The sequence below is a fragment of the Megascapheus bottae genome, chromosome 6 (assembly GCF_031878675.1).
Source record: "Megascapheus bottae isolate mThoBot1 chromosome 6, mThoBot2.hap1, whole genome shotgun sequence".
Lineage (NCBI taxonomy): Eukaryota > Metazoa > Chordata > Mammalia > Rodentia > Geomyidae > Megascapheus > Megascapheus bottae.
In genome coordinates, this window is record NC_143514.1 from 22,244,581 (window position 1) to 22,270,026 (window position 25,446).

A 25,446-nucleotide genomic window follows, 5' to 3' on the forward strand; every position below is an offset into this window, starting at 1 on the left:
AAAGCCGGAAGTGGTGCTGAGGCTCAAGTGGTAGAGCTCTAGCCTTGAGAAAGTCCAAGGACAGTGCTCAGGCCCTGAGCTCAAGCCCAGGACTGGCAAAAAAAAAAAAAAAGATGGTTGAGTACCAAAATTTTAAAAGATAAAAATTATTATTGTGATAATGATGATTTCCGCTTTTATGTGTTTGCTGGTCCTGGGCCTTGAACTTGGGGCCTGGAAGCTGACGCTGAGTTTTGGGGCTAAAGGCTAGCATTCTGTAACTTGAAACACAGAAATACTTCCAGCGTTTATTTTGGTAGTTAATTAGAAGTAAGGGTCTCATGAACTTTCCTACTCCAGCTGGCTTTGAACTGCCACCATCAAAGCTCAACCTACTGAGCAGCAAGGATTATAGGTGTGAGCCACCAGCAAGCAGCAATGAAATTTTTTCTGTGTCAGATATGTTAAAGCACAGCTATCACAGAAATGTCCAATAATAATAATAATTATTATTATTATTTTGCCAGTCCTGGGCTTGAGCTCAAGGCCTGAGCACTATTCTTGGACTTTCTAAAGGCTCTACCACTTGAGCCGCAGCACCATTTCTGGCTTTTTTCTATGTATGTGGTACCGAGGAATTGAATCTGGGTCATCGTGCATACTAGGCAAGCACTCTACCACTAGGCCAAACTCCTGGCCCCCCAATAATTATTTTTTAAACCAGGCATAGACAAGTTGAAAATCATATAGCAGCATAACTACTTCAAGCATTGTTAAGCACTGTTCATCTTAACAAAGATTACCAAAAAACCCCAAAAAACCAAACAAAGAAAGATTACAAAGAAAAGGCCTGGGGTTACACAGTGAAAAAAGCAACATAACTGAGGATAGTAAAAGTGAGTGGAAAAAAGGAGAAGCTAACAGGACTAGATAAAAAGATGTTAGTATATGAGATACTTCTTAGATGTTTTACTTTACTAATTTGTTGGAAGAAACAGAAAGCAAGTTGTAATTTACGAGGAGGTAGGAGGTGAAGGGAATAATGAAAAGGATATGGACAATGTAAATATAATAACTAAGGAAGTAAGACTAAGGTAAAGAATCAATTATAAAAGAAGTAATAACTTCCAAATAGAAAAAAGAAAAAAAAAACTAGGACATCTATCTTGGTTGAAACAAGTTAAAAGTTAAGTGTTGCTTTCATAACTCAGAATCAAATGTGGTATACGAAAACAAGTGCAATCTTCCCTTGTCCTTCACACAAATTTTCAGGTCTGCTAGCGACACAAAGAAAAAATACTTTTTTAAAGTTATTCTGACGGATTCAGAGCTAGGTATTTCTTAAGAGAATTATTTCTGGAATAAAAATGATGAATGTCAAATTTTGAGAGTAGTAGTGAATAGAAGACATGCCTAGGTGTTATTTTAATATGAGAAATGCTAAATGTATATTAAAAGTTATCATTGACTTAACACATTTACATCTTTTATAGTTCCTAAAAATGCTGATTTTTTCTAGCTATGGCTTAATATTTAGCAATACTGCATTCATTCTATCAGACTATGAGAGGTAGTCACAAAACAAAGTGGTACAAAGATATCACACATTAATAACAGTCAAATAAAATTGTCACTAATTAGTGTTTTACATGGAATTTGTCATTCATGCTTAAAAACTAAAAACACTTTCTATTTCATGGTATACACTAATGTTATTCATAGTATATGACATTCTATTTTTCATTTGAAATTACAAATATATTATTCCATTCTGAAAAAAATAGAATGTCTTGAAACTTAACAGTACCCAAAACTAAAAATTTCATTCCTAAAAAAAAAAATTCCTACTTCAAAAAACTTCAGACTAATTAAACAAAAGTCGGATATTAAAGAAGAGAAAAGGGGCCAGGAGTTTGGCCTAGTGGTTGAGTGCTTGCCTAGCATGCACGAAGACCCAGGTTCGATTCCTCGGTACCACATACATAGAAAAAAGCCAGAAGTGGTGCTGAGGCTCAAGTGGTACAGCTCTAGCCTTGAGAAAGTCCAAGGACAGTGCTCAGGCTCTGCACTCAAGGCCAGAACTGGCAAAAAAAAAAACAAAAAAAAAAGAGAGAAAAGAAGAAACTGGGAGAAAAGGAAAGGGAGAGAGAGGAGAGGGAAGAAGTAAGAGGGACACAGAGTCACAGACAGATACTAAGACTGGGAAAGAAAAATTAAGAACGGTCAGTTTTCATGGTTTTGTTTTCTTAAATTGTTTCAATCATTACTTTTCTAATAGTAATAAACCAATTTCAAATGATCATTAAAAATCTGAATAATTTAGTCTAGGTATGGTGGCATACACCTGTAATTCTAGCTACTTGGGGTACACAGGTCAGGACTGAGATTCCACACCAATCCAGGCAAAAAGTTAGCAAGAAAGCTGAGCACAGTGGCTCACACCTATAATCCTAGCTACTTTGGAAGCTGAGATCTGACAATTGAGGATCAAAGCCAGCCAGAGCACTAAAGACTGTGAAACTCTTATCTCCAATTAACCACTAGAAAATGGGAAGTGGTGCTGTGGCTCCAAGGGTAGGGCGGTAGCCTTGAGCTGAAGAGCTCAGAGCCAGCGCCCAGGCCCCAAGCCTAAGCCCCAAGACCAGCCAAAAAAAAAAAAGGTTAGCAAGATACTATTCAACAAATAAGCTAGGCATGGTGGTATGGCTCTATAATTCCAGCTTTGCAGGACAGGAGAGTATCACAGGCTAGCTTAAAAATGCAAGATTCTACTCAACAAAATAAAAAGGGATCTGTGGTAGTAGCTCAAGAGGTAGAGCAATTTGCCTAGGCATATGTGAAGTCCTGAGTACTGCCAAAAAAATAAATAAATTTAGGTTATTAAAATCAAGTTGTACCTTAAGGACAACAATCATTCATTATATGGCTTTTGTTTCTATAATCCTAGAGGTCCTTTCAATTAGTGTCATACTATATGGCCTTATGTATCAAGGTTTTGCTCTATTGCAAATCTCTGCTAGGAGAGCCCAAGGTTTCTACTGATTATGACAAATGAGGGAAACCATTGAGCCTAAGTTCCTTTGAGTCTGGCTTCCTTCCCTTAATATGATTTTTTCTAAGTCTTTCCATTTCCTAACAAATGGGGTGATGTTGTTCTTTCTGACAGCAACATAGATCTCTCAGCTCTTTTGCTGTTCCTTGGTTATCTCATATTGTTACAGTATCTCACTTTGTTATCTGATATATTGGATATATTTGTATTTGGTTATTTGAAATTGGATAGGGAAGGGGGGAAAACAAGATGGGAGGGTGGGGGAGAGGGTAACGGGGACCAAGACATATGAAAGGGTATCAATGTATGTGAATTAATGCACCTTATATCTGGCAAATATCATGTAACCCTTTTATTAATTACAATAAAAAATATCAAAAAAAGAAACAAAAAAAATCAAGTTGTACTTGCAAAATATGAATACTGAAGAAAGCATAATTTAAGAAAAAAACTGATATCGGTAATCCTAGCTACTCAGGAGGCTCAGAATTGAGGATCACAGTTCAAAGCCAGCCTGGACAGGAAAGTCCACAGGAAAGTCCACGCAACTATTATCTACAGTTAACTCCAAAGGGGGCGGGGGAGGGTGGAGACAGAAGTGAAGCACTGTCTCAAGTGGCAAAAAGCTCAGGGAGCACCAGGGACCTACGTTTAAGCCCCAAAATTGGTATCCCAAAACAAAACAAAATAAAACCTTTCTCTTCATCAATGTATCTAGTATAAAATAGGAAAGTAAGGTCTACAAAATTTTCTTTCTAGGATTTTATAATTGTTTGTTTAAAAAAACAACAAGAACAATAACAAAACTTTAGGGAAGGAGTGACATTTTCCAAAAAGAAGAAACAAGAAGTTGTTTTATTTATTGCTGCTTTGGTTTTTTTTTTCTGTTCTATATGTGTATCTGTCTTGGGGGGGAGGTCACAGAAATAGAGCGACAAAGGATGAAGAAATGTAGCAGTTGTACTCACTGTGTTAAAAATGAACTCTACAACTTGTAGGCGAGATGGGAGGGGAAATTTGGGTGAGCAAAGATAATGGCATTGTTCAAAAAGAAATGTACTTTTCACCTGATTTAAGTAACTATAACTCCTCTGAACATCACCTTTATAATTATAATTTAAAAATATAAATAAAAACACTTTAAGGTCTTAATCACAATTCATTTCTAGGAAATCTCTAACTGTTCTAATCTTCAAAGTAATTATTGCTATATGTTACTTATTTAGCATCTATAGTCTATGATTCGCATACTCCTTAGTAATGTCCGAGAGTGCTTCTCTACCCTTCTCTACCTTGATTCTCAGAATCAACTCCAGATTTGATTACTATAAACACCCTACCATTTAAAACGTTCTGTGGATTTCAAACTTAGCAAACTTTTAAATGAATACTTCCATTTACCAATTTTTTCCATATTTCCACGAATGATGCCAAAAGCCTTGACCATCTTGTCCCAACACCACAAAATCACTTTTCACGCTTTCTTTCTCTTTCCTGACATGCAGTTAAAAATGCCAAAACGTACTTTCTACCTTCCATCACCTCTGAAAGCTCTGAAACATTCTCAAATAACTGAAAAAAGAAATTGTATACTTGCCTAATACTTAAAATAACAACAAAACAGAGTATGTAAGAAAGGTGCTTAATAAATCACAACTTTGAAGTCATTCTTTTGCTCAAATAATATGTATTTACATTTAGTCAAGTGAATTTATTTTTCTAAACCTGTATTACATTTTGTTCTCGGTGACTTTTTTTTTTTTTTGCCAGTCATGGGCTTGAGCACTGTCCTTGGACTTTCTCAAGGCTAGTGTTCTACCACTTGAGCCTCAGCACCACTTCCAGCTTTTTTTTTCTGTGTATGTGGTACTGAGGAATCGAACCCGGATCTTTGTGCATGCTAGGCAAGCACTCTACCACTAGGCTTAACTCCCGGCCCTCAGTGACTTTTAAGTGGCATATATTCCAGAAACTGGCTCTACTTTTTATTAGTTTACAATATAGTCATTTGAATCCTGTAAACAACTTTAAGGATTATTTGGATTGTGTTTTTTTTTTCTTTCCTTTCATTATCCTAGTTTAGAGGGACTCAAAGTAAAATCAATAGGCCATTTCTTTCAAGTCCCAATATGTTTAACAGTTTTAATGAACATTTTGTCCTTCAATATTTTAACTTCTATGAGAAGAAAAGTGTATTTTATTACTATTAAATATTTTGCTCATTATCTGACAAGACCTCTGAACACTTGGAATGTAATAAATGCTCACTAAGCACTACTTGATAAGTGAATGGCACAAATGACTGTAAACCAATAACTAAGAGATAAAGGCAAAAAGGAAAAGGAAGATGAAGAAGAAGTTATAATGACCACTAAGCTCCTCTATACTATATGTATATGCCTTAGGCACGTTAATCTGCAAAGAAATGTTAAAAAACGATGTTATGGGGCCAGAGTTTGGCCTAGTAGTAGAGTGCTTGCATAGCATGCACAAAGACCAGAGTTTGACTCCTCGGTACCACACACGTAGAAAAAGCCAGAAGTAGTGTTGCGGCTCAAGTGGTAGAGCTCTAGCCTTAAAGTCCAAGGACAGTGCAAAAGTCCACAGTTCAAGCCCCAGGACTGGCAAAAAAAAAAAAATGTATATAGGCAAAAACTTATTTGGGGTAATATAATTCACTCCCCATCAATATATGCTATATTATGACTGATAAAACAAAACTACATTTACTCAAACTTTAAAATCAGTCATCTTGTAGAATAGCATTATAGCAACAAAACAGCAAGTCACATATTCCACAGATATACAGTCTCTCAAAGGAAAATAATCACATAAAACCTACAAAGTAAATTTATAAAATGGTATTCCATTATGGGTGGGGCTGGACAACAAAAATCTATAGAGAACCAGTTAATACAACTAGTTTCCTTATTTCTATTCACGTGGTACAAGAACTACAGGCTGGACAGGTTCAACCATACAAACCATATTAAAAGATAACAGACAGGCTACCCCTGAAGATCCACACAAAGTCACAAAGTAGTATATGCCTCAGAAGTGAAAGTCTCCTCTAATGTTCTCTCCTTTCTAAGTTAGGCAATATTTCAAATACTCACAAAAAGACTCAGATTGCCTATTCTGCCTAAATAAGTTGTAGGGTTTTTTTCTTCAAATTCATCATTTTTTAAAGTAAGCATTGTAGAACTGTAAGTTCTACTGTTTTCATTCTGTCCATCTTACTATCCTTCCTCATTCCTCAGTAGAAAATATATTACATGAATAGTCGTACATTGTATGTACCCTTTAGCAAAATTCCCAATTTTAACATTGTCTTTTACATTTACCTAGACCTGAGCTTAGCTAATTAAATGCATTTAGCATTATTATAATTCTTAACTCTTTTGTATTCAAATTAGCGTGGTCACTGTATATAAGCCAGCTTTAGTTTTCCTTAGATCACATTGATATGACCACATTCTTTTGTGTTTTATTCACATTTTAATGCCTTTTTTCTTTTTTGCTTTGTCTTTTGATGTATTAGAAGGAACACAGAAATTTGAGCCTACAAGGCAAGTGTTCTATCACTGAGCCACATCCTCTGCCCTTACAAATAATTTTAGTTTATATATTTCTAGAAATGCAATTGGTGCCTCATGAAGATTTTTGTTAATCATATAGTTACATTGCCCTCTATTGTTCCTTTGGTCTTGACTTATCTCACTCAACATGATTCCCTCTACTTTCATCCACTTCCCAGCGAATGCCATTATTTTATCTTCTCTGTAGTCTATGTAGAATTTCATATATACCACAGAATGTGATATATATATATATATATATATATCCATTCATCTGCAGTAGGGCATCTGGGTTGTTTCCATCCCTTGACTGTTGTGAATAGGGCAGAGATGAACATGGCTGAGCAGGTGTTCTTATCATATCCTGGGTTATGATGTCCAGGGTAGATGCCCAGGAGTGGTATGGCGGAATTGTAGGGAAGGTCTATTTTCACTTCTTTAAGAAACCTTCAAACTGCCTTCCAGAGTGGCTGAACTTGTTTACACTCCCACCAGCAGTGCAGTAGGGTTCCTCTTTCTCCACAACCCAGCCAGCAATTTTCCCCATTGTCTGAGTTCAGAATATTGGCCATTCTAATTTGGGGTAAGGTGGTATCTTAGGGTTGTTTTTATTTGCATTTCCTTTATCACCATGGATGATGAGCATTTTCTCATATGTTTTTCTGCCATTTTAACCACTTCTTTTGATAAGTCTCTCTTTAGTTCCCTTGCCCATTTAGTGATTGGTTTGTTGGGTTGGGGGGGGAAGATTAGTTTCTTGAGGTCCCTGTAGATACTGGATATTAAGCATTTGTCTGATGTATTATTGGTAAATACCTTTTCCCAGCTTGTTGGCTGTCTTTCTACTTTAGTAGCTATGCTTTTATCTGTGCAGAAACTTTTTATTTTTAGGTAGTCCCATTTGTTCAGTTTCTCTCCAATCTGTTGTGACCCTGGAACTGTTAGCTAGCTTTTTAACCTTGTTCTTCCTATTCAAATTTGCCCTCTATTATACAGTTTCATTCTCTCACTGAGTTCTTCTATCACAGTACAAAACTTATCTTTCTTTGAATTTTATCTCCCTGAATGTAACAGATGATTAGTACTTTTTTATTCACTTATTGTCTATTCCAGATTAATTTTCTATGGATAATCTAGTCATAGTTGTCTAACCAAAAATATGAAGAGAAATTCTGTCATTTTACATCTCTTTATCCTAGAAGATTCTATGTTATGCCAGAAATAATCCACCTACACAGAAAAAGCCAGAAGTGGTCCTGAGGCTAAAGTGGCAGAGCTCTAGCCTTGAGAAAGCCCAAAGATAGTGCTTGGGCCCTGACCTCAAGCCCAGGAATGGCAAAAAAAGGAAAGAAAGAAATACTTGAGCCAGGTGCAGTGGCTCACGGGTGGCACCTGTGATCCTAGCTACTCAGGAGGCTGAGATCTGAGGTTTGAGGTTCAAAGCCAGCCCTGGTAAAAAAGGACCTTGAGACTCTTATCTCCAATTAACCTCTAGAAAATGTGGATATTAGATCCAAACAGTACAAGAGCGATGACTCAATATTTGGGTACCCAAGGTTATGGACGTGGTCTTGAAGATATAAACATAATTACATAGACATGAAAATCTATGATGGATTATACACTCTATAGACATAATGTTTTATTACATACACTAATATGTATCTAGCTTAATTTTAATTATGTTCTAAAATCTGTGTGCTAATGATTGTATATAGAGAATCCCTTCTTGAATACTTGTTTGTTAAACATGATATTTGAAATATGATGTAAAAATCAATGTTAATAAAATCTTTAAAAAAAAAAAAAGCTAGCTATGGCTGGGAGTTTAACCTAGTGGTAGAGTGCTTGCCTAGCATGCACGAAGACCCTGGTTTGATTCCTCAGTACTACATACATAGAAAAAGCTGGAAGTGGTGAAGTGGCTCAAGTGGCAGAGTGCTAATCCTGAGAAAAGCCTAAGGACAGTGCTCAGGCCCTGAGTTCAAGCCCCACGACTAGCCAAAAAAAAAAAAAAAAAAAAAAACTAGCTAACACACTCTCCCATATTTAAGACTTACTAGAAAACTCCAATAATCAAAACAACATGAAACGAGCCAATATACAGCAAAAGAACTGAGGGGAGCAGAAATAGTTACATAAATGTATGAGAAAAGTTCAAAGAAGATGAAGTCAAACCAGTGAGAAAAGGATATATTTTAAGGCAAATAGAAAATTATAAACAGTGGCCAATATCTAGCACAATAAACAAGCATTTTTCAAATGGATTATAAAATTATAGAATTTCTAAAACATGGATTATCTCTGCCACTTGTGTTTCTAGATACCATCAAAAGAACAGTTTATAAAAGAAAAACTGAGTTGGGTGACAGCAGTCTGTGTCTATCCTTAGCTACTTAGGAGGCTGAGATCTGGGGGATCACAGTACAAAGTCAGCAGAGCCAGCAGGGGCAGAAAAGTCTGTCAAACTCTTTCTCCAACTGACCAGCAAAATGCTGGACTGGAGGTTTGGTTCCAGTGTTAAGAGCACCAGACATGATCAAGAAAGCCAACCCACAGTACAAAGCCCAAACTACATGCACTATTAGTACACAGATATGAGTGCACTATTTCAAACACATGTGACATCCTACTGTAGACTTTCAACTTAGAATATCTTGGTTCTGTTCAAGTTTTCCTGCTTAGTGATGAAAAGTACTATGGTCTGGTAAGTGTGTCAGTCTAGCATTCTTGAGATGATCCTACTATAGGTAATGGGGGCATACCCTCCTCCAATGAAACCTGGGGCCCTAACCCCTGTCCCTTTCTTTGTTGTTTCTCAGTTACTAAGCAATACCTTACTCTGTTATGTGCTCTCTACCAATTGTCATTTAACACACCCAGGAAAGCCCCAAAACAATGGAGCCTGTAGATCTTGGACTGGAGCTTCCAAAACTGTTAGCCAAAATAAACACTATCTCTTTATAAGTTAATTATCTCAATTATTCTGTCATGAAGAAAGGTGACTAATACAGTAGACAAATCACTACGTATCATTTTTGTTGCTTGTAAAACAAGAGCAAGCTAAAACTGGCACACATTCACACATTCACACACACACACACACACACACACACACACACACACACACACTTTTTTTTGGTCAGTTATGAGGCTTAAACTCAGGGCCTGGGCACACTGTCCTTGAGTTTTTTCCCTCAAGGATAGTGATCTACTTGTTTTTCTGGAGGTTAATTGGAGATAAGAGTCTCACACACATTACTGCCCTGGCAGACTTCAAACAGTATTCTCAGATCTCAGCCTCTTGAGTAAGTAAGGATTATAGAATTGAGCCACCAGCGCCCATAAATTTTAGTGTATTTTAATAACATTAACATATAATAAGTTTTATGCAAGATATCATTGTATTATCTAGGCTTCCTCATCCACCAATAAAGGGACCCCTTTCAATTGGTGCATTAAGGAACAAAACACAAACTATTTCACACAAGGCCTGAAATTAAAGATAAAGAAAAAAAATCCAACAATTATTAAACAAGGGAAAAAAGATTTCAAGAGTTTCACTTCACAGTAGGATACCTCATGAAAACTATCTAGTTAAGCGTTTGCTTTTCCCTATAGTTTCTTGTTAATTATTCTAGTAAGAAAACACATAAGAGCCTAAAAATTTTTACATCTTGAAATCTCTATTATTCTAAGAGTAAATATAAAACAAAAATAGAGATATTCTTTAAGAGTTTATATTTCTTACATCTTTTGTACTAGTGGCTTTAAAGAATAAAAGACACTACCTTCCTTCAAATGCTGTTGATGAAAGTTTAGAACCAACAAACAGATCAAAGCCAACTTCAGTTAAATCATTTTGCCTGCCAAAGTAGAAAAAAGCTCACAAGCACATAATTTGGGGTAACCTTCTGAATGAAAATTTTTGCCAGTCCTGGGGTTTGAACTCAGGGCAGTGTACTATCCTTGAGCTTTCTTAAGGCTAGCTGCTCTACCTCTTGAGCCACTTAATGAAAAAAATTTTAAAAATTTGCTTTTATGTATTTAATTCTCATTACTCCACTTTTAACAATCATCTTTTCTTCTCTTCCACTAGAGCACAGGAATATAATTTTACTGGTAATTTTTCATCACTGCCTCAGCAAATGAATTTTAGTTTCCAGAGCACCACTGTACTCATTAACCACATGAAGCTATGCAAATTTACATTTAAACTAAAAAGTTACTTCCATAGTCACATTACACCACAGTTTTAGGTATAGCTAGACATCCTGGTTAGCTCCAGGCTAACATACCAGAGTGTTATCAAATACTTCATTGTCATCACTGGAAGTATTACTCAGCGAAGTTGTTATAAAGGTGGCCAAATCTAAGTTTTCTCTGCATACAATATATTTTATATTACCTGACAATCCTAGTCACTTAATATTTGGCTTCATAAAGACTGTGATCATGGAAGAGATGGTGAGACAAACATGTCTTGTCTGGCCAACAGTCTTCAATTTTTAAACCAATTTAAACGTGGAAAGAGGCACCCACAGGGAAATATGTACTTTAACTTAACAAGGCTATCACGTTATTTTGTTATTATTTGGATGTATGGATGGATAGATGGACAGCTAGATAGTTTGAATGTTGTGTACTATATTCTTGCCCACAAATGAAGGACAAAATTGCTGTAAGTATCATATAAAAGCAGTGTGAAGGGCCAGGAGTTTGACCTACTGGTAGAGTGCTTGCCTAGCACGCACGAAGACCTGGGTTCGATTCCTTGGTCCCATATACATAGAAAAGCCAGAAGTGGTAACTGTGGCTAAGTGGTAGAATACTAGCCTTGAAGAAAAAGCCAAAGACAGTGTTCAGGCCCTGAGTTCAGTCCCCAGGTCTGGCAAAAAAAAAAAAAAAAAAAAAAAAAAAGCAGCAATGTTAACACTGAGACAACAAACTATGCGATTCTGGTTTGGTAGTTTTTTTTCCTATCTGCCACTCGTATACAGTAGATCCTTGATATCCATGCAGCTTCAAAGAGACCTATGACAAGGAGTAACAGTGTACTGGATGCATAAAGTTCACTTCTCTAAAATTACTCAAATTTACTTCTATCGAAAGTACAGTGCATCCATAACTGTACAGAACCAAGCGTTATGCTGCATTTTCTTGTGTGTGTATTTTGTTCTTCAGGCACTGGCAAAAGAACTGGCCGTTAGCAAATCCCTCATTGACCAACAAGAAACCAGCCCCTTCTCTTCCCAAAAAGGATTTGTATAGAGTTCTTTTAACTTTCTTAAAAGATTATTTTATTTAACAAACATGTATTGGGAGCCACGTATGGGGGCCTTTAATCCTAGCTCTCAGACTGTGATGGAAGAATGATTCATTTAAGGGCTGGTCAATGACATATTGAAATCTGGTATCAAAAAGACAAAATACTGATGATGAAAAAACTAAAAGCTTTATCTTCAATACAATTTTTTACTATATATGAAAATATTACTTTGTTAGAACTTTAGAATTGTCCAATTTACCAAATGTAAAGACCAAAAAATACTAATATTCTCAAAATTAGGAACATGCAAAGATACAAACATATAAAAAGAACAATCTACTTCACAAAACAAGAAGTTTAATATGCCCAAGTATAAGACACACTGGGAGAAAATTTTGGAAGAAATGATGAAAGGCTTTGTATATTTCACTGTTACCAATGCAGTTATTGAAAGCTAAAGCACAATAGTTTCCTAATCTATACACTCTTCTCAAAGAATAGTCCCCGTTCCTAATACTAATATTAGAGAATCCCAACTCCTCAATGTCTAAGTTGAATTGACCGAGAGTACAGTGCATCTTCTATGCAGGACCAATCACATTTTCTCATCTGAACACTTAAAATTGATTTGAAACGGGCCTGGAAATTGGCCTAGTGGTAAGAGAGCTTGCCTAGCATGCATGAAGACCAGGGTTCGATTCCTCGGTATCACATATACAGAAAAGGGCTGGAAATGGTGCTGTGGCTCCAGTGGTAGAGCACTAGCCTTGAGAAAGCCCAAGGACAGTGCTCAGTGCCTAAGGACTGGCAAAAAAAAAAAAAAAAAGGGTTTGAAAGAATATACAAGAAAGCAGCAAACTTTGTTACCTGGTATATTATGTATATATGTTTATTTTTTTATTTTTTGAAATATGAAAGGGAAGGGGAAAAACAAGATGATTACGAAGGCATTGGGGGAAGGAAATGGGAACAAAAATACAAGAGGGGGTATCAATGTGTGAGATGTTATGTACCTACTACCTGACAAATGTAACCCCCTCTATACATTATCCCGACAATAAAAAAAAGTAATAAATACAAGCAGGTATGATTAAAATAAAGTAGCCACAGTTGTACAGGGTCTATAAAAGTTAAAGCTCAAAGTAAACATTAAAGTTTCAGGAAGCAGAAACAATATTTGTTGCTTTTAAGGACTAGCAGGAAGAGCAGGAGGTCACTGATACTTATGGAAATAATTTTAACAGAATAATTGAGACAGAAATGATATCTGGGTAAGTGTAAGCAGTTTATTGGAGTGATTATCAACCAAATTTAAGGTGATACTGGTATTACAAGCTAATAAAAACACAAGAGATATGAACTTATTTTAAGGCGAAAGCCAGGGGAAAATGAGTGCTATCCTGCACAAGTGATATTATAGAAGATTCAAAAGTCCAAGAAAATTCTGGTAGTCAAGAAGATGAGATATGAGGATTGTAATTCAAAGCCAATGCAAGCAGTCCAAATCTTATCTCAACTACCAAAAAGCTAGAAGAGAAACTATGATATAGGTAGTAGAGCACTAGCCTTGAGCAAAAAAGGTAAGGGAAAAATGTGTGAGTCAAGCCCTAGGTCCCTAACAACACGCCAACAAAAGAACTGGGAACCAGTGGCTCACACCTGTAATTCTGGCTACTCTATAGAGTCTGAGATCTGGAGGATGGCCATTCAAAGCTAAACAGAGAATTAAAGTAACAATCTCCAAAATAGCCAGGGGTGGGGGGGAAACTGGCTGGAGGCATGATTCAAATGTTAAGAGTACCAACTGAGCAAGCAAGCTGAGCAAGTGTAAGGCTCTTGAGTTCAAATCCCAACTCCAAGCCAAATACCAGTGGTTTACCCCTGTAATCTTTGCTACTTAGGAGACTGAGATCTGAGGATTGCGGTTTAAAGCCAGCTCAAGGCAAGAAAGTCCATGAGACTCTTATCTCCAATTAACCACCAGAAAACTAGAAGTGGTGCTGTGGCTCAAGGGGTAGAGGATAGCACTAGCCTTGAGCTGAAGAGCTCAGTGACAGCCCCAGGCCCATTGATCAAGTCCAAAGACCGGAAAAAAAAAAAAAAAATCCTGATACTAGGAGAAAAAAGAAAAAGCATAGGCATAGCAAGGTGAAATAATTTTCCCCTAAATATAGTAGTGAAGAAGGGAGATGAGAAGTAGAATGCCTAAAACACCAAGAAAGTTTAAAGGGAAGTAGAAGATACTAACACTGTTGAATATCATGCATCATTTGTAAAGGGAGTCAAAAGGTAATTGGTTCTCTAATTACAAAGAAGCAGGAATGGATGGAATAATTTAGGAGAAAATATGATAAAGTTTGAGCTATAACTGAGGGAAATATAACTGGGGGACATTATGAGAGTTAACAGGTAAGACAACTGGTGATTGTATATAGAGATTCCCTTTTTGAATACTTGTTTGTTAAATACTTCACTTGAAATATGATGTAAAAATCAATGTTAATAAATTCTTTAATAAATAAATAAACAACAACAACAAAAAGGAATCACTTTGACACAAAGTTTCAGGGGGAAAAAACCAAACTAACCAAACTAGACTAGAATAATGTTAGATATAGTTCTCATAAAACCTAGTATAACTTTAATTTGCAAAAATAACAAGCCTACTCAGGGATGATACTGCCAAAAATGCTGAAAAGTGTTAAATTTACATTATAAAAATGTAAACTTTTGGGACCAGGAGTTTGGCCTACTGGTAGAGTGCTTGCCTGGCATGAACCAAGACCCGGGTTCAATTCCTCAGTATCAATACATAGAAAAAAAAAGCTGGAAGGTGCTGAGGCTCAAGTGGTGGAGCTCTAGTCTTGAGAAAGTCCAAGGCCAGTGCTCAGGCCCTAAGCTCAAACCCAGGACAAAAAAAAAAAGTAAACTTTTTTCAAAATAGTATTTAAAACAAAACAAAACAAAAAACCTCAAGCCTTTATTCACTCAGAAATCAACTGTTAAGATATAGAGTAGATCTTTGGTATCTGTGAGAAGTTGCTTCCAAATAAGTCAGTGTTAAGAAAAACCCCACAACAGATGCATAGAGTTGAACGCTGTAAAATTACTCAAATTTATTGCAAGTATAATATATGCACTTTTTTTTGCCACTCCCAGGGCTTGAACTCAGGGCTTGAGCACTGTCCATGGGCTTTCTCAAGGCTAGAGCTCTACCACTTGAGCCACAGCACCATTTCCAGCTTTTTCTATGTATGTGGTACTGAGGAATTGAATCTAAGTCTTCGGGCATGCTAGGCAAGCACTCTACCAGTAGGCCAAACTCCTAGCTGGTATATGCACTCTTTTTTTTGGGGGGGGGGGGCAGTCCTGGGGCTTCAAGGCCTGGGCACTGTCCTTGAACACTTTTTGCTCAAGGCTAGCGCTTTGCTACTTGAGCCACAGAGCCACTTCTGGCTTTTTTTTTTTTTTTTTCTGAGTATCTGGTACCAAGGAATCGAACCCAGGGCTTCATGCATGCTAGGCAAGCACTGTACCACTAGGCTATGCTCCCGGCCCTATATGCACTTTTGTAAGTGCATAAACAAACTATTATATCCAAACAATGGAGTGATTTTTAAGGTTACTAAGTTTCTGAGCACCCCTTGAAACCACATGGATTAGCTACATTATTATCACAAGAAATTACGGGTGTACACATCAATACTGCTCACCAAAACTTGTTTTTCAAGCTTTTTAACTTAAATACTACAGTTGCAATGTTTCCATAATGAGCCTAGCTTCTGTGAAAGATGTGCCGACTTTCAACAAATCTAAAATTTTAACATTATCCCTTAAGCAACCTCTCAACCAATCTACTTACATTGTTATCTCTTAAGCACTCTAACGTTTACTTTGCTACTGTGGAAGCACATTTCCACCAAATTAAGAGTAGGACAACACTTGGCAGATCACACAATAAGGACTTAAGCGTATATAAACTGATGATAACCAAACAGCAGCAACTAAACAGCTTCTTGGCATACTATTGTCATTATAAAGATGATATACAGAGGGGTTAGTTACACCATTCTTTTGACGTTTTAAGAATTAATTATTTTTAACACATTTGATAAAACTACTAGTAATACATTTGTGAATAAGGAAGGCTTACTAGGCCATCATTACACCTATTAGAATGACCCCAAATCAGAACAAGATAAAGCATCATATAAATGGTGGGGGACATGAAGAAATAAAAATATACATTTGCTGTGAGAATGCAAAAACAGTTCAATCACTTTGGAAGACAATCTGGTAGCTTTTCACAAAGCTAGACATTCATAATCTTGTCATATAACCAAACAGTTGTATTCCTTGGTATTTATCCAAAGGAGCTGAAAACCTGTGCCCACACAGAAACTTGCACATGGATATTTATAGCAGCCTAATTCATAATTGCCAAAACCTGAAGGCAACTAAGATGTTCCTTAATAAGTTCACGGACAATTATATCCAAACAATGAAATGATTTTCAGTGCTAATGATCTTCATCACAAAGCTATCCAGCCAGAGACATAAATGAAACTTAAATGCATATAAATATTGTCATGTGTAAGAGTTCCAAAATGCATGATTCCAACTATATGATGTTTTGAAAAAGGAAATACTATAGAAAAAAATTTATTTAAATAAATTAATGGTTCTAGGGTATGGGATATAAGTAGATACTGCACCAAGGATTCTTAGCACTATACTACACTATGTCACTAACACATTTGTCTACTGAATATACCCAGAGTGAACCCTAATGGAAACCATGGACTTTAGATGATAATGACGATAATGATGATGATGTTATGTTACCGGTAGTTAAACATTTGTAATGCTGGCACCAGTGGCTCATGCTTGTAATTTTAGCTACTCAGGAGACTCAGATCTGGGGATCACAGTTCGAAGCTGGCCACGCAGAAAAGTCCATGAGACTTCACTCTCCAATAAAACTACTCAGAATATGCTGGAAATGGTTTTGTGGCTCATGTGGTTGAGGGATAGCCCTGACCACAAAAGAGGCTCAGGAACAGCACTTATGTCCTGAGTTCAAACCCCAAGACTGTCAAAAAAATAAAATAAAAAGAATTACTTAAAAGCAAGAAGCAATATTAATAATGAAGGAGGTTATGCTTTACCAGAGGTAGAAAATTATTGGCAAATCTCTGTACTTTCCTCTCAATTTCGTTATGTATAATGCACTTAAAACTGTTCTTTTAAAGCAAGCTCCTCCCCTCCCCCAAGAATAGTTAAAATCAAACTCTTGTGCTCTTGTTTGGGTTTGTTTGTTTCTTTTTCTCTCACAACTTCTACTTCTTGAGTCATGCCTCCAGTTCTGGCTTCTTGCTGGTTAGGAAGCCAAAGGTCTGGCAGGTTTTGTTTGTCCGGGTTGGCTTCAACCATAATCCTCAGATCTTAGCCTCCTGAGTAGCTAGGGTAAAAGGTATAAGCCACTGGGCACTCGGCTTTAAAAAAAAAAAAAATCGAAGATGATTGGGAGGGGATGTGGGGGGGGGGGAAATGGGGACAGAAAGGATATCAATATGTGAGAAGTAATACGCCTACTACCTGGTGAATGTAACTAACCCCTCTATACATTACCCCAACAATAAAAAAAAAATCCATTAAAAAACAGTAACTTGCATTTGGAGGCAAGGCTCAGACAGAAAAACACTAAGACAATGAGCAAAAGCATCAGGTACTGAGTTTGAGTGCCAGTCACAGGCATTAAAAAAAGTAACTGGATGGGATGCCTTAACTGTAAAAAAGAAAATTTCAAAATTCTTAAAAACAAGAAGTGGGTTTAAGAAGAAAACATTCTACCTAGGCACTTGTGGCTCACAAACAAAAGACTAACAACAACAACAAAAAATCTACAACAAAGTCAGTCAAGAAAACTAAACCACAATGAGACAACATATGACAGTCTTTTGGTTTGTAAAAACAAGAAGACAATATCGAGTTCAAAAGGATACTCAAAGGATCATTTATCTCATACATTGATAGTATAAATATAAACGAATGCAGCTGAATAGAAAAACGCGGTATCATCTCTTAAAGTTAAGCATTTGCTTGCAGTGTGTGGAAGCAACTATACATATAATAGGTCCTTCATAAAGACCTGGGAGCACATACAGAATGTCTATGGCATCTTTGTTCAAAACTTCAAAAACATTGAAACATCAAATTAGAGCAACATGAAGTAATATAGGTAACTCTCTCACCTAATCTAGGTGAAAATTTAACTTCAAAAATTTTATGTGCAACAGTTATATAAAAACAACTAGAAGACTTCTTTGGGGATTATATATGGAATACAATTACATATTTAAAAAAGAAAGAAAGAAGGAAAGAAAGAAAGGCAAGCAGGCCGGCCGGCACATACCTACAGTCCTAGCTACTCAGGAACAGAGATCTGAGGATCTTTGGTACAAAGTCAGCCCAGGCAGAACAGTCCCCATGAGACTCCTATCTCCAAAAATAAAACCCCCTCACAACCTCTCAAGTTGTAGAGCTCTAGCCTTGAGCACGAAGAGGCTAAGGAACAATCCTTAGGCACTAAGTTCAAGCACCACAATCAACAACAAAATATGACCACACAATTCAAGATGGTGACACTTAAGTGGAAAAAAAGTTTGGGTAGTTGAGAGGCATGGGAGTTGGGAGGATGAGTGGGCAGAAAACTATAGTTGGAAGGAGGGGGAAATGTGGCTTATGAGTACCTATTATGGTAGACAACCAGTAATGATTCATAATAATTATGCCTAAGGTTTAATAAAATATATCCCCAAATCATATGTAATTTGCTCAATGACAATTCTGACAAACAAAATAATCATCCCCTTAGGAAATCCCTAAAGGACTTTGTTTTGCTTTTCCATTATAGGAAAAGGAAAATAAGATTAATGTATAAAATGATACTTAGCACTTGAACTGGGCAATACATCTTCTATAACCAAAAATATATTCATAACTACTTTTCAATAAATTAAAGTGCCTATGTGCCAGGACAGTAAAGCTTTAGCCAATTAGACAAAGTAATCACTGCCAAGTCTTTTAACTAAATATAGCTCTGTAATAATATCTATTATGTAATTTAGCTCATCTTCCTAATGTAGCATTTCAATGATTATTCAGTATTATAAGTAACTGAAAGATGATTTAGTGTATAGGAGATTTAATGTATATGTGCAGGTTAGATGCAAATATTACACCATTTAATACAAGGCAACTGAGCATTGAAGACTGAAATTTTGGGGATCATGAGGGGAAAAACCCCCTATGAATTTCAAGGAACAAATATATTTGTATGTCATCTATACACATCTTTGAATTAAATGTAAATGCTGTCAGACTGCATTGTTTAGGGAATATTGACAAAGGAAGGAGTTTCATGTTCAGTACAAATGACAATTTTTCTTAGTATCTTCAATACATATAGTTGAATCCACGGATTAAGACCCATGAAATACAGTAAACAAATTTTGTATTTTGATAATGAACTTTTCATATAAATGTATTTCTCTCATATAATGACGTTCCTCATCTCATGTAACAAATAAACTATCCATCAATCAATATACTGAGCACTATTTTATGCCAAACCCAAGAGGTAAATGAAATGTAAGCTTAAATATCTTGAAGTTTATGAAACCTGACAGTCTGAAAAATTGGGAGATTTTTGGTAAACATTAGATATCTTTTATTAGAAATGGTAATTGTTAGGCTTAAAAAGCCTATAAAAAGGTTATTTATGTTGTCATTCTCTGTGAAAATTAGGTTTCATTTTGCGATAATGAAACATTGCTAAATTTTTGCCTACCAAATGGAATGTAGAAATAATTTTTCCTTGTTCTATTTGAAATCTAATGAGAGCACTGGAAAGTTTATATTAAATGATTAACTACATTTATGGCTGATGTCCAGAAATTTCACACAACATTGGAATTTAAAGCATTTATGGGTCCACAGATCTATGGCAACTTAAAGAATGATGTACAATACAGCCTGAGTTCAGAGTCAGCCTTACTGATGACTAGCAATTTACTTGACACTCTTGAACTTAGTTTCCTGACTCATAAGATAGAAATATCACTTCCTACCATCAATTAAGGTATATGGGATACTAAGTACAATGTCTGATTCTGTAAATACTAGCCATATTTTCATATCATTCTCTTCTAGTACAAACATTTTTATTCTCTTCTAGGAAGCAAACCCCACTATCTTGTCACATCTAGATAACCTCTAATATAGCTCTGATATTCAATAGTGCTCTTGAAATTAATATCTATAGTTTAAGGTTAACTATCTCAAAAAAATTTGGGGGGAGGGGTCAGTTGTGGGGCTTGAACTCTGGGCCTGGGTGCTGGCCCTGAGCTCTTCAGCTGCCCTACCACTTGAGCCACAGCACCACTTCCTTTTTTCTAGTGGTTAATTGGAGATAAGAGTCTCACGGACTTTAGGGCCCGAGCTGGCCTTGAACCCTGATCCTCAGATCTCAGCTTCCTGAATAGCTAGGATTACAGGGGTTAGCCACCACGCCACGATCTCAATTTTGTATTTGAGCAAATTCCCATTACCTAAATACATTCTGCTGGAAATATAATGTAACTCTTAAGCCCAAAACTTTTCTTGGATACTTGTATTTTTAGTTTTTACACCACTTTTGGGTGTCAATGCAGAGGTCCAGGTGCTGTCCCTGAGCTTTTTTACTGAAGGCTAATGTTCTACCAGTTGAGCCACAGTTTTTGTTCCAAGTTTTCTAGTGGTAAACTAAAGATAAAAGTCTCATGGACTTTCTGGCCTATGCTGGCTGTCCATCATGATCCCCAGATCTCAGAGTCCTGAGTAGGTAGATTACAGGTACAAGCCACTAGCACAGAGTTTATCTAAGCATTTGGATGGATGAGTCACCAATAGTCAGCAAGATATCTTTATTAATATGCTGCTCTGTACAAAAGTACTGTTTGTTATAGCCAGCATTTTTATTTTTTTTTCATATAAAAAGGTGAATTTATTGGGGAAGTAGATCGTGAACTGACCAGCCAGGGACACTGTGCAGACTCAGGAGCTGACATGTGACCCTGAGCGGCTCTCACACTGAGTAGCATTTTTATTTTTGAGAGTCTTTACTGTTTTTATGAATCCAATTTCCTTGAAAATAAAATTTAATTTCTTTAGTCTCACAAAAATTAGTTCCCTGCTCCATTTCAAATATGAAAATTAAGAAAATAAAAGAAAAAATAGTTGTATGGGATAAAAATTTGATTGACAATTTAATTTCCATTTTCTTCTTTTATTTTTTTTTTTTTGCTAGTCCTGGTGCTTGAACTCAGGGCTTAGGCACTGTCCTTGAGCTTTCTCAAGGATAGAATTCTACCACTTACAGCTTTTTCTGTGTATTTGGTACTGAAGAATTGAACCCATGGCTTTGTGCATGCTAGGCAAATACTCTATCAATTAGGCCACACTCCTGGCCCAAACAGCCTGATTTTTATTTTTGCTACAGCAGATATTCTTTCTTATGTCTTGAAATTTTTAGCTCTCAAATTTTGTATGTATTTAATTAATACTTCCTTTTAAATAAGATTTCTACATTACTAGTAAGAGGTAAAAACATTATACTAACACAATAAAATATTGTGGCTTCACATTTTCTTAGCTTTGTCTTTCTATAACCAAAGGTTATTTAGCAAGCAAGTCAATTATAGCTCAAACAACAAAATATTTCAAATTCCACAGTACTATTTGAGAAAAATAATGAAAAGTTGAGTATATGCTGATATCTATTTTATTAAAGTTACATAAAGTACTATTTATTAAAGTAAACATTTGGAGTGAACATTTATTACTGTTTATTAAAGAAACAATTGGGATAACAATATATGACAAAGAACAATGTTTACTCATAAAACACATAAAACTGGCGACAAAACAGTTTAAATACTTAGTATCTGCTTAGCAAATAAGTAGTAGGACATGCTTACCCTATTTTTCAACCTAAACAAAATCAAGACAGTTTTGAAGATTTTTTTTTAAATTAAAAGTTAGACAAAATTGAGTTAGATTACATACTAGCTTCAGAACACAATGTAACAAAATATTTGAATAGATGGATACAGTCGATAAAGCAAATTTTATGGCCATTAAGTGTTCACCGAAATAATATACTCAAATTTTAATAAACATGATAAACTTTAAATATAATAACTTTTATTAGACCTGGAAATCCAATAAACCATAAAAAGGGCCCTAGATACACAGAGAACCTTAAGTTCATTACTTTAACACTGAATAGTAACCGTTCTTTTTCCAGAGAGGGTAATATTTTAGTTTACTTTAAAGTCTAATTTTAGACTGGTGTTTCCATAGTTAGGCTTAATTTCTTAGAATATTATGTTATAATTTCTTATATTCTGGCTCCCTTGTTATTTTCAAAACTAATCCTAACTAAAATATTCTAAATAAACACAAAAATACTTTGTCCCAGGTACAATGTTGTCTTTTATACACCACAAACAGGGATATCAACCACTTTATAATCCTAACACCAGTAAATTTTTTTCAAAAGGCTCTTATTTTAATGGTCTTTTCTTAATCAAAAATTGGTCTTTCCACCAGACACGTGGCTTACATCTGAGATCCTAGATACTCAGGAGGCCAAGATCTGAGGACCACAGTTCAAAGCCAGCCTGGGCAAGAAAGGCCATGAGACATTTATCTCCAATTCACAACCAAAAAGCTGAAAGTGGAGCTGACGCCAGTGGTAGAATACTAGCCACAGGCAAAAACAACAACAACAAAAAAAACCCAACTCATGGTCAGTGCCCAGGACTTAAGTTCTAGCCTCAGGACACAGAAACAGACACAGACACACAGACACACACACACACTTTTCATGTTTCAAAACTAGGTAATAATTTCCAATGTGTCACGAAGAATCTTCATTTAAAAAGCCCGTGCATATTAATAAACTTATTTAGCAAATGTGATATGTACTAAGACCTGTTCATAAAGGCTCCTGAGAATTAAACAATTACAATATTTCCAGTGACAGGAAATTCAGCTTTATACTGGCAAAGGATTTCAATCAAACATTCAACAATGCACTAGTATATCTTGTTGAAATCTCTTGTGCAGGATACACTAGGAATCATAAGAATGCCTTCAAACTTACATCTGATTGTCCAGTAAACCAAACTCCTACAGGAATCCAGTGAAAAATTTATTTCAACAAGAAGTTCAGAGGCAGTTGCGATGCCTAATTTTATCATTTAAAAAAAAATCAACACTTTTTTTAAAATAGAGTTCCTAAATTCAGGAGTTTTAAGTTAAATGCCCAACTCTCAAAAAGAAAATGCAAGAGCGCTATTTTCTTTCTTTATGCCTATGTTTAATCCTGCAAGTAGCCAAAACATAATATTAAAATAACCCAAAATAAATTTCAGTTAAAAAAAAATCGAAATTTTAATCCAGAAGTGTTGCCTAAAACACTTCAAAGTAATGGACAATAACCCCAAGGGTAGCTCTTCTACACCCTACAGACCTAAAATTAAAAGTTGTGTCTAGACCTTCAAACATCTAACTAGAAATAGGAAAGAATAATATTGCTTCTCGACACGGACTTAACAAATCAAGGGATGTATTTTTGTTGTATCGGCCGCGGACCTGGATTGCCTAATGTTTTCCATCAATCGCTTCATTTGTACGTAAACAACCTTCATAGGCTCTTTTCTCTGGTGGTCAAACTGGAGGGAAAATGAAACTTGGTAAGGCCACCGCCATCAGTACTTCCGGATCTTAGCAACCCTAACGAAGAACCATTTATCTCTATCATTTGGTTAGAATAAAAAGAAAAAGTAGCCCGCAATTGAGAGACGAAAGAAACTCAGGGGTCTCCTGAAGAGGGCTAGTTACAAACGAAAACTAGCATTAGAAGAGCCTCCTCTGGTAGTAACAATGTTAATAATAATAAACTAGTTTGGAGACTGGGAAGTTATGGGGGCGCTCTTTGTGCAGTCTGAAGGGAAGGGGAGGAACGAGCCCACAGCTTGGGAATCATTCAAAGTTTAGCGAGCGGGGTTCCGGGGGGTGAAGGTGGGGCGGCGCCCGGCCCGGCCGAGGAGGGGGCCGCCGCCCGGACACCCCCTGGAAGGACCGGCACCCCCCATCGCGGGCTTCGCAGCCAGCGGGGCTGGCCGGCCGGTGAGGCCGGGGGTTCCCTCCGGGGACGAAGAATCGGCCGGGTCTGCGGCGGAGGGGGGACTGGGTCTGGCTCCCGAGTGACACCCCCGGGTTTCCGCACGTAGCGGGTCCGGGGCGCGGCGGCCTCGCGGCTCCCCGCGGAACCCAGTCCCCGCGCCGCGCTTTCCCGGGTGTCCCGGCCGGCGCCTCCCGCCGGGCCGCGGCCCTTACCTGCAGCTCCGTGAGCAGGATCTCCCCCCGTTCGGGGTTGGACGCCATTGCGCTCCGCTCCGGACTCCGCACCTGAACGCCGCCGCCGCCGCCGCCGCCGCCGCCGCCACCGCCGCCGCCGCGGGCGAAGGGAGAAAGGCGGGATCCGAGCCGCGGCGGGGGGGTGAGCAGCCGGCAGAGAAAGAAGGAGGGGGGGGAGAGAAAGAAACACTAGGGGTTCGTGGAGGCGCAGCCCCACAGGAGGCGCGGCTCACTCCGCTAGGCTCATGGAGAGCGGCGGGGAGCGAGGGCCCTCGGAGCGGCTCCCCCGCGCCGCCCGCCGCCGCCCGCACTGGGCTCGGTCCGCTCAGTCGCTCCGTCCGGGCGACGACGGGAGCCGCCTCAAAGCTCTCCGTGCGGGGCGAAGCGGCCGCGGCTGCCGCTCCTCCTGTCGCACCATTTGGCTGTCACCGCGTCGCAAAAGCGGCCGCACTTGGCGGCTCCCGGCACACGTGACGGCGGTAGCCGCCGCCGCCGCCTTCTCTGGCCGGGCAGGGAAGAGAAGGTGGGGGGTCGGAGCGCAGGACGGGAGCGGTGCAGGGGGCGGGGCGTCTTCCGGGTAGCAGACTGCTATTGGCCCGCCGGGGAAAACGAGGGGAGATGACTGGCCTTGCGTCCCGGGGGAGGCGGGAAGAGGAAACCAGGACACGCCCACTTTCCTTCCGCGCGTAACGGCTGGGTGGTGGACGCTGAACGCAGCCTCCTGCCCAGCCTGCGCACGCCATTGGTTTTGTTCTGTTCTTACTTTCCCCCAGTGCAGACGACCGGGCCTCATTTAAACAACTCCTCCGAGCTTCGGGACGCAGAGTTTTAGGATTCCCTGCCTCCGCCATCCAAAGAAGATGGTTCCTGTGGCCTTTGCCCGCCCTGGCCCACTGCGCGCCTTCTCCCCCCGTGAGGTGCCCAGCCGGACGCCCTGGGCTGAGATGATTTCTTTGCCAGAGCTCGGCGGCCGCCTTCGAGGCACACCTTGCAAAGTGCCTTTTGCCAACGCCGCGGAGCTGCCGTGGTTTGGGCTGAAAAGCTCGACAGAGCTCAGATTGTCATTTAGTTGGCTTCTTGAATTGTTGTAAACTGACTTT

At 38.1% G+C, this 25,446-nt stretch overlaps 1 protein-coding gene across 2 annotated transcripts in view; it reads right to left on the reverse strand.

The window, feature by feature from the left end:
* Positions 1 to 24,426, reverse strand: part of Pkn2 (protein kinase N2) — a 116,886-nt gene extending 92,460 nt beyond the window's left edge. For both annotated transcript variants that reach the window (XM_090334461.1, XM_090334460.1), the window contains exon 1: positions 24,326 to 24,426. In XM_090334461.1, the coding sequence (XP_090190587.1) occupies positions 24,326 to 24,373 (48 nt within the window). In that variant the 5' untranslated portion in view covers positions 24,374 to 24,426. The remainder of the gene's footprint in view (positions 1 to 24,325) is intronic.
* Between the last annotated feature and the right edge of the window lie 1,020 nt (positions 24,427 to 25,446).